Genomic DNA, 15,629 nt, shown 5'->3' with positions numbered 1-15,629 from the left:
TGCCCTCGAACAGATAGAGATTAAAGCTCGAGGAGGTTATCAAGACCACGGTCTTCGAGATGAGATTTGGGGTTGGAGGCGCCTCCAATGTGCTTAGAGGTGCCCTCAATGCTCAATAAAAGAGACATTCAAGCAGTGCTTCATATGCAATAATTTTCTAAGTTGCTACAGCTCTTCTACAAACATGTTCTACTGTTGTGTGCTACTATTCTGAGATATTCCACCATCGCCGGCAGCTTATCATCAACACACGAGAGCTCCCTACTCTAGCTAAGTTGTTGGTAACTGATAAATTTAAAGTTGTTCACTTACTTAGCATTTTAAAGAAAGTGTAGCTTATTATACTATCATTTATTCTTTTGTACTCGATTCTCTCTTCTAACAATTCTGGAAGAGATCATTAGTGGATTATCCATTGATAGGTCTGCAAGACTTGGGTCTTGGAGTAGGAGTCGCCGAAAGCTCTAAACCAAGTAAAACAGACTGTGTTTTTACTATGTGTTCACTATTGTGTTTTCGCTTCATCTCTTTTTATTCATTTAAAAAGACGCTATTTTTAAAATCATGTGATTCACCCCCCCCCCCCCTTCACGTGCATAACGATCCTATAGGAGGCTTAGCAAAGATTTGTGTCGGGGCTCGGTTGTCTCATTATTGGGGTTCCTATTGGTTTCGATCAGTATTTCCTAGGACCCGCCCTTGGGTTCATTCCATTTTTTATAGCATCTATTATTTGGAGATGGCGATCAATGTCGAAACCCTTGGTTGGCTACTTGGCGCATCCCTTGGTTGTATCTATAACACTCTTGAGTGCTATGAGTCCTCATCCTGTGGTAAGTGCAGAAAGGTTGAACCTATTGGTGGCGCTTGACGAACAAGGTCCGGGTGACCTCCACATGCTGAACCGTGTTTGACCTCTGCTCATGAGGATGTAGCTGGAGACCCGATCGAGCTCCTTTGTGTGGAAGAGGAGGGAGAGGATCTCGGTGTTCTGAGACATAGACAAGAGTAGGTATAACCACCTCCTTCTTTCGAGCAGACTAAGTTTCCTCCACATTAATGTACTTGGTCACCCTTTCTACCAGGTGAACGAAATCCCTAGGGTGCTTCTTTATCAAGGACCGAAAGAAGTCTCCATCTGTGAGCCTCTGGGAGAAGACACTCACTAATATCTCTAAAGTAGTCGAGGGAACGTCCATCAACACTTAGTTAAACTATTTGATATACGTCCTCAGCGCCTCCTTGAGCCCTTGATTGAGGGAAAATAAACTTAGCATAGTCTTGTGTATTGGTGACTATTGGTGAAATACTGGCGGAACGCCTTACGAAAATCCTTAAAGTAGCAAATGGAGTCAGCCAGAAGTCGGTTGAACCGTGTCTATGTCGAGCCTGAGAGAGTAGTCAAGAATATTCTGCATTTGACACCATCCGTGTATTGATGGAGAATCACTGCATTTTTTAACATGAGCAGGCGGTCCTCTAGGTCAGTTGCTCCTCCATACTCTCTAATTGCAAGGGGTCAGAAATGGGGCGGTAGCTTATCCTCCAATACTTCCAGGGAGAATGGTCATACTCAACCGTTCGGGGAGTCATTGGGGCCTACAGTCTTCCCTTTCTGCGAATCCTGAGTGGGTACATCTCCTAAAGATGATCCCTGGGGCTTCTCCGCTCTGCCCATATCATTAAGGGGCGTGTAGAATAATGCCCTATGGTATGCGATCGGAGATGGGGGCCCAAGAGGAAAACCACTGGGTTATGCCGATATCTGATTGAAACTGGCCGGAGGAGGAAACGGGGGTCACTCCATCAGTTCTTCTGCCTTGGTCCTCTGCTCGATGTGAGGTCCTGTTGTTGGGGATCGGACGGCCGGCTTGAAGGGGGGTTGGATAGACGGCACCCCCAAATACTCGCTTCTTTCTACAACGTTAGTGCGCAAGCGGAAATGCAAACAAAGCAAGTAGAAAGCTAAATACTAAAGGAAAGCATGCAAACCAAGCTACACGATCATTTACGTGGTTCGGAGATAAAGCTCCTACTCCACGGCGTGTCCGTAAGGTGGACGATCCCTATCCGTCGGTGGATTACTCCCCGGAAGACCTCCGACTAGCTCACGTAGCTCGTTGTGGATGGAGAAACCTCACCACAACTCTCACAAGAACTTCTTACAAGCTAGGGCACAGGTAGACTACTAATAGGGGTTAACCACCTCTATTTCGTCAACCTCAACCAAGCTTCCAAGGCTTGGTTATATAGGCCACGAGTTGGAAAACCCTGCCTACCAGTTGACTGCTAAAACATGCAGTCGACTGTCCTCTGTGGAAATTCGACCGTTACATCCCAACGGCTCGATTCCATACTAACCGAGCGAACAGAGACATTCTGTTCGCTGCCAGTCGACTGCCCAGTCGACTGCTAAAATATGCAGTCGACTGCTACAGTACTGCTACAGTAGCGCTACAGTACTGCTATAGTAAAACCCTAAAACTAGGATTTAACTCCGAGTACAATCTCTCATGCACTCGTACCCTCACCCTTATGACTCATTTGACGCTTCATTTGGAGCTTTGACCTCTTGCCTTCAAGCCTACTTCCTTTGGCTCTCGTCCCTCGGATGCATTCAAGCCCGCGGCTCGTCCCCAATGCCATCCTTTGCGTATGCCTCGAAGTCGCTTCCCTCGGCCCTTGTCCTCGCTGCCTTGTCCACGGTCCCTCGGATGCTCCATCCTTCACCGGACCCGAAGCCATCAACCTGAGTCACATGTGTATCCTGCAAACCTGCACAACTCAAATACACATATCAAATACAAGGGTGAACCTAACTTAAACTTTTTGCCCAAACACCAAAACACATGGTCCCGCGGACCATCGGGATTGCTCCAACACCTGTCACTGAGAATGCTTGGTCATTGCAAAGGGTGTCCAGTAGCTTGTTGTTGTTATGCTATTTTCTATGCTTTGGCGACCATGAACAAATCCATATCCTCTTGCAAAAAGGTAATTGTTGTGAACCGTCCAACTCCTTCATCTTCCCATTTTAGAAACAGGTGAAGCTTCCCACAGATGATGTCAAATTTGATTTTGTCTGAAATCGGAAAAAATGACATACTGGCTAGGTGGCGTCGAAGTTGACAGTGAGAAGACTCCGAGCAGGAGGGACTTGGTGCCCCAATCGAACCTGCATGTCAAAGAGAAGAACTAGAAGAGAAAAATGTTAGTGATCGGACCACGGAGGGGTCTCCGGCGCAGACACTCTAACGCTCAAGTCAGACAAAGGATAGAGGAAGAAATGAAGAACAAAGATGATGAATAGTGAACTATGATAGTGAAGCTTATCTACGCATGTAAGTGGAAACCCCTTATAAACTATTGTTTTCTCTCTGTACGAATATCAATGCATTTCTGAAATAAGACCAATCAATCTGACACACCATAGTCTTTCCTAAAATAAATCCACTATTTCTGTGCTTTATAGGGTAGAAGCTTCCACTGTACAGATGGCCCAGGGCATACTCCCTTATTTCTCTGACAAGGGTTACACAAAACACCAAAAAGAAATATTAGGTCGTTGGGCTAATGGGTTATTAATATGCTTTGATGGTAGGTCGGTCGAGTCCCCTATAAAGTCTGGTTGGACCTGGTTCTCGGGCGAGGTCGGGTCGGCTAAAGAATGATGACCGTCTCGAGGACTCGATTTCTTTGATGACTCAACATCCGCTCAGACAAGGAGTCTTGCCAAGCTGTTCGTCTAGTATGTTCAGTCAGACTAAGAGGACTCGATTCTAAATTGAACTAGGACGGCTTGAGATTCCATTGAGTCGGAGGGACTCAGGATTTGATCGGACAAAAGGTCTGATTTGTTGGACTATTCGGCCAAGCCACATGATCGTGCTAGCTCCAAGTGTTGACCTCTTCTTGACTTTAACCGCCACATCAATCAACTTTCTTAACTTTGACCCTAACTTCAGGGACCCTACCTTATTCATTGTATCAAACTCCTTAATAACTTTTGTCATGGTTGAATCAAAATCCTACTACTTGACATTTTACAACCTCTATTTGGACTACAAATCATAATTTTGGACTCTAAATATTTACAAGAATTTATTCAAAGCTCAATCTCTATATATTCTGCTATCAGAAGTAACTGAAATACATTGGATCACTAAACACATAAATCTCCATGAGGCTCTAAATAAACAAGTCTTTGGTTCTCTTTTACTCATTCCAAATCTCCAACAAATCTCTCTCTATGTTCACTAACCTATGCTTATGCTAGTCCAAATCATCTCTTGATTGCCTTTGTTTATTTGTACTAAAATCCTTCTGGACCTTTAAACAAACCCTCATCCCTTCTCTAATCCTCTCCCTCAATATCTTCCTCTGTTTCCCAGCACGCCGCAAGGAGAAGACAATAATAAACACGAAAAAGGCTACTAACCTCAAGAAAAGTCACGCACGCATACATATATGATGATATTATATTATAATTTATTCTATGACAATGATCGGTACATGTCCTCTCAATGAAATTTTATTTAATTATTTCCATGCTCTCTCTCTCTCTTTCTCACTCTCGTGATGAATTCCTGGCAGTTCATGAAAGAAAGAGCACGAGTTTCTGCAGAGGAGTATCGTCGATCAGTTGCAGCCGCAGCAGGCACAGCTGCAGCTGCCGCCGCACTTGCAGTAGGTACAGTCGCAGTTTCCACCTTCAAACCCAGACGCCATCTCAAATCCCTCAACGCTCCTGCAAACAACTCTTATAGTCAGTCAGTTCATCAGGAAATCGATCGAACAACTCAGGTGTCATAAAGAACAGACTTGTGGCTGCTGGCACCAAAGTCTACGACTGCTGCAGTCTCCCCAGCCATGTCCGGGTACATCTTGCACCTGCATTATTCAATTATATATTATCATGATCTCTACAAACATCTACAGAAATTGATAACATCGATCCATACCCTCCACAGCCACTGCCGCAATTGCAGCTGGAGCCGCAGTTGCATTTTCCTCCGCAGCAAGACATCTTCTTGTTATGAGCTAGTTAGCAAGTGCTGAGAGAGGTGCTTGATTGCCTTGAGCCATGGTGGAGAAAGGAACACCCTATTTATAGGCTGTAGGTTCAGCTTGTAATAGTCGTCTACTTAAGGTCTTCTGAATTGATAAACTGGAGGTGAAGAAGCAGCATGGCCACCACCATGATCACTCTGCTACTGATTGAATAAAGGTACAATTAAAAGCAACAGCATGCTTCAATTCTCACCGCTGATTAAAGGAAATAGCTAGCTAGCTAGCTGTAACTGTCATCACCGTCTCCGCCATTATTGTCTTTATCATTTCAATAAAAGGAGAGCATATCGATGTAGGACCTTTGAGGTCACACTGGATGGTTGAGTGCGAGCGTGAGAAGAATCTCATGAGCATCAGCATCGTCGTCGCCATCGCAATTTGGTGGCTGATCTGGCTTTAGTGATCTTTTTGAACTTTTCACTGCAATTTGGTACAGATTCGGTAGGCAAAAGCATTTGCTTAAGGTGGAAAGGAATTTGAAATGATTGATGAATTACAGAAGGGTAAAATGTAGTTCGTCCATTGATTTGTGCAGTGTAACAAAGATCACCAAGAACATATGCAGCAAAGATTAATTAGTAGGTCAGAATGTCTAATCAGTGACTACCAGGGTCGGCCCTAAGGTATGTCACCGGGGGTGACGGCCAAGGGCTCCTGATTTTTAGGGGCTTCCAAATTTAATATACATATATAATAAAAACCTAAAAAATATATTTTATTGGATTATTTTAATAAAGGTCTATATATATATATATATATATTGTTGAATTATTTTAATAAAGGTTCAAAAAAATATATATTTTCTATTAAAATTTAAGAAAAAAATATTAAAAAAAAGAAAAGAAAGGAAAAAGAAGGAAGGTAAACGATTCTTTGTTCTCTTTCCAAGATTTTATTTCTTGTACAACTCTTTATTCATTAATTTGTTTACAGAAGTTATATAAGACTCTAAAGAGTAAAATATGAATACTGAACGTTAATTTCTTCTATTCTTCTCCTTTTAATCTCTTCTAATTAAATCAGAAAAATTTATTCTGCAATTGAAATTTTAATTTCATCATTCATCAATATATAAACTTACAACGTAAGTTATCTACTTATCTATATTTTTTCTTATTGTCAATATTCAATATTAATTTTTAATATTATATTGGAGCCAATATTTTATATTTTTTTCTTATAGATTTAAAAGAATTTAAATAAATCATCCCAATTTTAATCATTATATAATAGATTATATCGAATGCTTCAAGTACAAACTAGACTTTATTGTTCTTTGACTATTATTTTCACTGCTTGTGTTTGTTTTATTGTTAGTTTTGTTGCTGATTTTGTGTATTTTATTTTTACACTTGAAATTTATAGTATAAATATGTTTCCAAAGAAATATTAATCTTGGAGCAGAAAAGAAATAAAAGAAAAGTAGTGAAAAAGATTATTAAAACTCATAAAGGTGTTCTTCATAAGTTTTTTAAAACTAGCTCTTCATTTAAAGATTCAATTGATGAATTATAAGAGGAAAGTCAAGAATGAGCAACAATTGAGTAATCAAGAAGAACTAAATGATCATGCAATCAATGAACGGGAAGAATTGAGAGAAAATGATGATCATAATCATTCAACGAATGAGTAAGAAGAATTAAGAGAAAATGATGATAATGATTTGAATGTAAATGACTTGATAATTCTATATATCGAAAATGAAGTGTTAGAAAAACTTAATTTTGAAGGCCTTATTGATGATTTTGCTTTTCAAAATTCTAGAAGATATAGATTTTTTCAATGATTATTTCATATTTATTTTTTTTTATATTTATAGGTATTACACTTTTTTGAGAAACTTAGAAAACATATTTTATACGGTGTTGCACTTTTTGAAAAATTTTGACAAATATATTTTATATGGAGTTTATCATATTTTAAATAAAATATATTAATTTTTAGGTTTTTCTATTAAACTATATTTAAATTGTACATAAATAAAAAAAAAATCCTATAGAGACCCCTTTTCTCTTTTTGCCCAAGGGCCCCCAAAAGTCAAGACCGACCCTGGTGACTACTATTTTATTTTAACATGTAACCTACTAACTATTGATGATTCGATTTATAAAGTATAATTAAAAAAATGATTGATTAGAATGAATAAATTCTAGTTGAAAAGGAAGATTAAGATAGATTTACATCTTTATCATTTATTCACTAATCGACTAATTTTTTTTTTATGAATATATAAAATGTGATTGTAAATAACTATATTAATTGGAGATATGGAACATGCTCTCGACATAATTGTTGTTATGAGTAATTAGAGATGTTTATACCAATGTAAATGATTTAATTTAGGGTAATGATTCATTTAGAAGAGTGACTGAATAAAGTGTAACAATTTTATTAATATTGATCACTCAAAGAGCATCTATGTAAGGTATAACCATTTTTTTAGCATCAATCGCTTAGTATAGTTGTTGTTGCACAAATCATTTTTCCTAATGTATAAAATGTGTGTTTTTGTATAGTATTTGTGACTTGATTTTTGTATAGTCTTTGTCACTTGATTCTTGTATAGTCTTTGTTACTTGAATCTTGTATAGTCTTTGTGACTTAATTCTATTTAGTATTTGTGACTAATTAGCCTTGGTGACTTGATTTGGATGAGTGGAAGATATTAGTAATGGGAACGTACAAACGTGGGATTGCCCACATTTAATTAGGACAAATTACCATACTACCCCTAGTGGATTCTCATTATATAAACATCCAAGTCATTTATCCTAAACTGGAAGAGAGACGCAAGAAAGAACTACAGAGAGAAAAGGAAAACATCCAATTGCAAGAGAGAGATTTGTTTCATAGATCTGTGAAGAGTTTTCTGATTCTATGATCGCTCTTCCAACGACAAGTATTATTCTTCTTCAGAAGATCGCTTCAGAAGATCATTATAAATTTTTATAGTGCTACAGACTTCGTATTCTCATTGAACATACATATCAATCTTGCTACAGTGATCATTGAAGACCAGAGTAGATGTCCTATACTCAGAACTATGTCATCTTAATGTTCGCTTGTTTACTCATTTTCTTTTTCCCTTTTTTTTTTTTTTTTTGAGATTGGGAAGGTGGAAGCAAGGAAGAAAATAAAATTATTGGCAGATACTTTCAGAGATTAAAAACAAAAATACAAAATAAATCAGTATATCTCCATTGATCAAGACAATCAAGGAATCAAGCCTACTACTCATGTACTAGAAAAATCAACTTCACTCTCGAGTGCGTTTGCTGGTTATTGGATATTACTTTTAAATTCAAATGACCTATCTTGTTCATATTAATTCAATAAGGGGCATACTTTACCTTGAGGTAACTCGTAATCTTCTGGTCTTAGATCATCATCAGGATTCAAGTCAAGAACAGAAGTTGGGCATGGTTTAATTGACTCGCCAGTGTAATCTACTTCGATTTCAACATAGCTAGCTATCTTGCATCTGTGGTGAATCTGAAACTTTCTCAGCATCACATTCTTGGATCTCGTGGTTATGCAACTTGATGCAGACAAAGTTCGTCTCAGATGTACCAGAACACTGCTCGTTCCATTATCTATGAGTTCATTCGATATAATTGGCATATCCTTGCACCAATTTTCTTACAAAGTATGCTAACTAAAAGGGTAAGATTTGAGAATACATTTGGAATATAATTATTGTTTGTCATTCAACAAAATTTGATGAACCAAGTCCCAATCTTGGCGTGACAAAGTAATTCATCAATCTCATACATAGCATCACCTACAGTATACAACCGGTCTAGTCGCTCATGTCGCAGCTCAACCCTTGGTGCTCTGGAGTTCGCCATGAATCACTCAATTATATATCAAAAGATGTTCAGAAAACACACAATTGAGTTTTCTCTAATGTTTAAATTCACAGTGAGGACCTATCATATTGCTCTCTCCACTTACCAGAAGAGAACAGAACACAAAAAGGTTGCAAGCAGCAGGTAATGATGCATCAGATACCCTAATCATTGCGTATGCTGATGAAATGAGAATTCCACTTCCACAAACAACTGCTTTCCAACCATCAAAATTCGTATGCTTCGCTTTGACAGAGACAATTAAAATACATAACCAAGCCTTTGACCTGTTTGGATATGAGAAGATGCCAAGAGAAACAAGCAATTTAATCTTGAATATGGTTTCTTGCTGATGCAATTTTCTGCATCGACACGGTTAGTGGGCACCATCACTGCTTTTGCCAAACTTTTTGACCAACTATAAATCTACAAGACAACAACTGGTATCCTCTCCTTTCTGCACAATTAAGTTGACCTTTGAGGCAGCCCATCCCTGTCTTTACTCTTTAGTGGACACCTTCACACGATGAAGCTAACCATATCATTCTCAAGAGGCATCACAAATTCCACTTTCACTTATTTTCTGGACAAACAAAATGATTACATAATAATACTTGTTCCACAACATAAGCCAAACATCTGAAAAAAAAAATGGTAAATGGACTCATTAATATTGCAAAGTAGGCAAGCAGGCTTACAGTTTCAACATAGTGATGGTGTGGGAAAGCTTGAAAAATGGCTCTTCCCCTCTCTCTCTCTGTATCTCATGATAATTGGTTCTGAATACACACTTTCTTAAAGAACACAATCTTCAATCTTGATAGACTGGCAACACCAATCTGCAGATACTGCATGTTTGATGACTTTAGAGTGAGAATCTACTCAAGGAATGGACTGCATCAGCAAGATTAACTGGAGCTTCCAAAACTGGTAGCTATAGCACTACTGAGACACAATTACATTGGTTTGTCCTCCATATCTTCACTATTCATTATGCGTCCGGAGCTACGCCCCATCTTACTAAATGATCCCATAGACAATGTCAAGCCCTTGAAGCTACTGCTGCTTCCCCCACTGAAATTCCTCAACCTCCTGGATCTCTGCAGCTTAGAGTTGGTGGCCTTCTCTCCCTCGTCTATTGCCTTTGTCTTGGCGACCACTAAGCGAGCAATGTTGCTGCGGCAGAAAGGGCATGTTGGAGAGGGTACGCACAACGTCGTGGGGTTGGGTTTGTTGTGACAGCAAAGAGTCAACATGCAGCGAGCACACATCTGATGCCCACAGTCTTGTACTTCAATGGTGCAGACTTGGTTAAAGCATATGAAACAAAGATCTGTTTCACTCGCCTGCAAGACCATTCTTCTCATCAAACATTGTGTCTTGATGAATGGTGATAAAGCACCAATCAACAATTTATTCAAGTGTACAGCATAAAAGTATCCATCATTGTGCTTTAAACAAGGTTAAAGGCATGCTCAAACTTAGCTCAATCATTATGATCTCTTATCACAATCATGCATTTGTGAACAATGCACTGTTGTCCGTTGTTAGACAGATATGTTCAACAAGTGAAATAACTATTAAATGGCCATAAAGTTCACCAAAGCCTCTGTGGTGCCGCAAGATCTACTAGCCTAAAATCCATTATAAGTTGGAAATCATTAGAAATGCTTAATCAAGGAGATGTTGTAATACCTCAGAAGCATCATCATGAAATGCTTCATCCACATTTGCAGGAGATGATAACAATTTTTTTCTTTCATTCAATATTATTTTCTCGCTTTCCTTGTTAGCGTCCATCAGAGCTACTTCTAGAAGAGCTCTTGCATCTGGATCAAGTTCACTGATGAACTTTAATGGAGAAGGCCAAACAAGAGGTTCTGCTGCTGATGGGTTTAGCAAAGCTGCACAAGCTCCATGATTGTGCTTTATAGCTACAGAAAAGGGTATTCGCCTGTGGAATATGGATCAGCATATGTTTAATAACAGTGAAACAAAGACAAAACTTCCATGAACACAGAAATTTTAATTAGTTTGTTAGTACATGAGTAGAAAATTAAGAGAGAAAGAGACTCCTTAAATTGACTCTCCTGATGTATGAAAAATTTTGATTCATTATAATTCATCTCAACTAACAAAAGACAGACAAAATATAAAAAGGCTAAATGCTGCCTAAAAATTCCTAAAAAGATATTTCATGGTTGTTGGAAGATAATCACCAAAAGGCCAACTAACAAAGAATCTACACTGTCTGTTTGTTCAAGATTTCAATTGTAAAGCTAGCAGTTCCAATTTCTCCAAGAGTATAGGCAATTTGAAAAGATGAAATATGCCCACCCAGATGAATCCCTCTGGAGCCGATCGGCTCCCCATGCAAGCAATGTGCGAACACAATCCAAACTTCCTCCGCGAGCTGCCAAATGTAGAGGAGTGCTCCCAGAATGACTGAAAAATATGGATTTCAAGCTCAAAACAGAAAATTGACACATAAACATAATGGCAAATGATCGAGTATATAAATCAGTCAAAATACCCATATTCCCTAGTGGAAGAAGAAACAAGAGCCCCATGGTCTAAGAGTACACGGACACACTCAGTCCGTCTTTGCCGTGCTGCAAGATGTAGAGGCGTCGCTCCCCTTTCATCCCCAACATTTACAAACCGGGCAAATCCCCTAATAACAGTATACCAAAAGGAAAATTGCAGAGCTAAGTAATTAAAACAAGGCCAAGGACCATCAATCAAAATGAATGAAGGGACTTTAAAAAAACCGCACCAAGAATCAACAACGGCAGTGGATTGGGCAGCAGAGAGGATGGCTTGCAGACAATCTGAATGACCATAGTAGGCAGCATGATGAAGGCAAGTTCTTCCTTTCAACGAATCGAATATCAGAATCTAACCACACAAAACTGAAACATCATCATCCTTCCATCACAATAAAAAAAAAAAATCAAAGTGAACATATCAAGCAAATAAGTGGAAACAACAAATGAGATCATAAAACGCACATTTGCCCCAGCTTCAAACAACTTTTGCACACATGCTATCTTCCCATGAATCGCAGCGAGCATCAGTGGAGTCTAAAGATTGCATACAGTTCCGGTAAAAAAACATCGTCTTCTAAACACTGGAGACGCCCTAAAAATCTGAATCTATTTTATCCCAGTACCTGTTTATGACGATTAACTATATCCGGATTGGAATACTTCTCCAGGATCATCGACAAGATCTGCAACAATTTCCAAGCACCTTCAAAGATGCTAAAACACACAGCTTTTATGCCAAGAGGAAACGCGGAGAAAGGAGAGGAATATTCGACAGTACCTCAACGTGACCATTGGCCGCGGCGATGTGAAGGGCGGAGAGGCGATTAAAGAAGGTCGACCGGAGGAGCAAGGAGGGATCTTCTTGGACGGCGGCGCCCACAGTCTCCAAGTGGCCGGCTTGGACGGAAGCGAAGAAACCGCCGAGATCACTGCTCGACCCAGCGCAGCTCAGCGTCTGGCCCATCTCGCACTCCCCCACTTTCTGAGTCCCGGCGGCAGCGGCCGCGGAGGCAGCGGAGAGGAGGAAGCCGACAGAGGCAACAGGAGCTGGCGGAGAACTGCCGCGTTTAATGCGCTAAGCGAGGTCCAGTCGAAGACATTTAAGATCTGCTCACCGTCGGTGACCTTACTGCATCCGATTGAATTCCTTTACCAAATCGCAACCGATTGAAATTTTATAAAATACGAGAATGATTTTAAAAATATTAAAACTTTCGAAATTTCCCCCCGGATTTTTTTCTCAACGAGACGGCATGAGATATTTTCAGGTGGAGATTGAAGAGGACAGGGGAAAAAATATCAAAAACGCCCCTTTGTTATCGTTTTTATTAAAAGTATACTTCAATTTTAAAAATATCAAATTAATATCTCATTCTATTTTTTATCGAATTAAAAAATATTTTTGATATAATATTGCTCTGTATATATAGTATTTTTTATTAAGTAAGAGATTTTTTATAATAGTGCTAAAATAAAAATATTTTTGGTTACAAAATAACAAACTCGAATGCATTTTTTACAATAACTAAAATAAGGAGTTTTTTAAAAAAATTTATCCATAATTATATTTTACAAAGAACCCCATCTCGCCTAAATTTTTAAATATTTAATTAGAAGGCCACTAAAATGCAAGGGATCAAGTAGCATATGGCATCGCCAGGCCATTTTTTTCGCATTTAAAATAAAATGATATTCATTTTCTATCAAATAGTAGTGTATCCTCCTATATTTGAAAAAATAACATTTAACCTCTTCTAATCAAAGTCAAATGTGAAAAAAAAATTAAAGATAATTATATCCTCTTCTTTTTGATTTTTTTTTTTTATAATTTTAAGAGGAAAATTTTATATTAAATTTATTGATAATTTATATCTATTTCTATTTCTTTTATTGATATTTAATTAATTCTAGATAAGATCCTAATTGATATTTTAAACATGTGCATTATTACTGATTTACTAATTAAAACCAATAAATTATAAATAACTTTCAACAATATATAAAGATTAATATTTAATTATACAAATAAAATAGTTTAAAAAATATATTTTTATTGCCCCGGTTGCGCAGCCTTCATATACAATGCATAATAATTATTTTCTTCACTTTTCCTTAAATTTTAAATTTTAAATCCGTCCTTGTCAACGATTATATAAGGTTTCGCAAAAATAGGTAAAGGTATAATTTTCTTTTCTTACGCGAAGACAAATTTTCTTCATCTTCTTCGAGCTTTTTTACTTTCTCGTGCATGCATGCGAGTTTCACGTCTCAGTTCATCATTAACTTGACCATCAAAGATGCAATCCTTAACTGACAAGCTTTGTTTTGCAGAACACCGAGAGCGAAAGCATCGACAAACATACATCAACCACAGATCCAAGCGAGTAACAAAGGGCACTATCAATAGATATTTCTATATTTTTTTATCCTTTTATATATATTTTTCTCCCTGTGTACATCATCGATATAATTAATCATAATTAAGGAGTCGACCTAAAGACATATGTAATTTTTTTTCATATCAACTCAATATATTTTTTTTCCTTTTAATATTATTAAAAATATAAGGATATAATTATCTTTTATAAATTTTTCACATGAGTGTTATATAACTATATTTTAAATATACTGAGATTTTAATAGTTAATGTAGAGATTAAAGTTATTTTTTCATTACTATTACTATTATTATTATTATTATTATTATTATTATTATTAGCATAATAAAATTGTTGTCGAATTAATTAGAAAAATAACTTTTTTTTAATGCCTTTGACATGTACACTTGAATAACCTTTTCTTAATTTACTGACGTAAAGAAGAACACGTGGACAATCACATGCCTCCACAGCTAGAAAAAGAGTTCCGTCATTCCGTGCCGACTAAAAAAAATAGAAAAAGATTTTTTTTTTTTTTGGTAAAAATAGAGAAAATTTTTTAATCATAATCATAATTTTACATGCACTCCCTGATCATTAAAAAACTTTATTTTCATTCTAATATTATTACCTAAATTATCCTTCAATTTTTTAAATATAAAAAATTTAAAAATGAGTATGTAGGGAGTTAAATTCAGTATTTTACATTAGAATCCAGTACTTTATACTAGAATCATATATATTTTCTATCAAAATTAACCCTCATATTTTTTCGGTACAAATAGTCTAAAAATAAGTATAATTTCTATTAAATTCAGCATATTAAATTAGAATTGAGTATATTTTCTATTAAATTGAGCACGATTTTTTTCTTGTTTAATATAATTCCTCATAAATTCAGTACCATTTACCATTTAAATAAAATCTAGTATATTTTCTATCCAATTGAGGTGAAAAAGGAATTGTACTTTATTTGATAGAAAATATACTAGATTCTAATTTAATGTACTGAATTTAAAAGGAAATATACTGATTTTTAGACTTTTTATACCGAAAAGTAGGGATGTCAAAAATGAACCCGACCCGACGACCCAACCCGAGTCGACCCGAAAAAAATCAGGTTCGAGTTGGGCATTTTCGGGTTCGGGTCGGGTTCGGGTTGAAGGGTTGGAGAGTAAAAAAATTTCGGGTTGGGTCGAGTTGGGTTCGGGTTGACCCGGGTTAACTTAAATATAGGGTTTTATGGGTTTTTTTTGGGTTAAATCAAATTTTATTTTAAAAATTTAGATGTTTTTATATATATTAATATCATGTTTGTATGATAATGATGGAGTATTGAGATAAAAGTGAAGAATTATAGGGAAAATAGTCTAAAAAAATCGTTTTGAATCGAATTTTCGGATTATATGGGTCGGGTTCGGGTTGATCGGGTTGGTCGGGTTCGGGTTCGGGTTGAGGTGTTTTGGTTGAACTCGGGTTCGGGTTGGGTTAAAAAAGAAAACTTAACCCGACCCAACCTGATCCAACCCATCCGAATTGACATCCCTACCGAAAAGTATTATGGACAATTAGGTAAATATATTTGACTAAGAGTGAAAATAAAGATTTTTATGGATGAGACTATATATAAAGATAAATTTATGATTAAAGACTGCACGTAAATTTATCCCTTTTTTTTTAATGCCTTTGACGTATACACCTGAATGACCTTTCTTAATTTATTGACGTAAACAAGAACATGTGGACAAGCACATGCCTTGAATCTGGCCTTTCAAACAAAACAAG

General features: G+C 37.1%; 2 protein-coding genes across 3 annotated transcripts; both read right to left on the bottom strand.

The window, feature by feature from the left end:
• Window positions 1-4,460: 4,460 nt before the first annotated feature.
• Window positions 4,461-5,123, bottom strand: LOC122054112 (metallothionein-like protein 2C). Its single transcript, XM_042615944.1, has 3 exons — window positions 4,962-5,123; window positions 4,822-4,890; window positions 4,461-4,747 (listed from the first exon to the last, which is right to left on the bottom strand). The coding sequence occupies exons 1-3, from the start codon at window positions 5,024-5,026 to the stop codon at window positions 4,639-4,641; spliced, it is 243 nt and encodes an 80-aa protein (XP_042471878.1). The 5' UTR covers window positions 5,027-5,123; the 3' UTR covers window positions 4,461-4,638.
• Window positions 5,124-9,616: 4,493 nt separating this feature from the next.
• LOC122052722 (E3 ubiquitin-protein ligase XB3-like) lies at window positions 9,617-12,570 on the bottom strand. Of its 2 annotated transcripts, none has more exons than XM_042614397.1 (8): window positions 12,246-12,570; window positions 12,091-12,150; window positions 11,930-12,001; window positions 11,695-11,816; window positions 11,452-11,592; window positions 11,256-11,363; window positions 10,614-10,872; window positions 9,617-10,264 (listed from the first exon to the last, which is right to left on the bottom strand). In XM_042614397.1, exons 1-8 carry the CDS (start codon window positions 12,429-12,431, stop codon window positions 9,875-9,877), a joined length of 1,338 nt encoding a protein of 445 aa, XP_042470331.1. In that variant the 5' UTR covers window positions 12,432-12,570; the 3' UTR covers window positions 9,617-9,874. The 2 variants fall into 2 exon arrangements, with proteins under 2 accessions (XP_042470331.1, XP_042470332.1); XM_042614398.1 differs by having other exon boundaries at window positions 12,091-12,181; window positions 12,246-12,536.
• Window positions 12,571-15,629: the final 3,059 nt, after the last annotated feature.

Source organism: Zingiber officinale, chromosome 3A, assembly GCF_018446385.1.
Source record: "Zingiber officinale cultivar Zhangliang chromosome 3A, Zo_v1.1, whole genome shotgun sequence".
NCBI lineage: Eukaryota > Viridiplantae > Streptophyta > Magnoliopsida > Zingiberales > Zingiberaceae > Zingiber > Zingiber officinale.
Note: the sequence above shows the minus strand (reverse complement) of the source record. Positions and strands in the feature narration are given on the sequence as shown.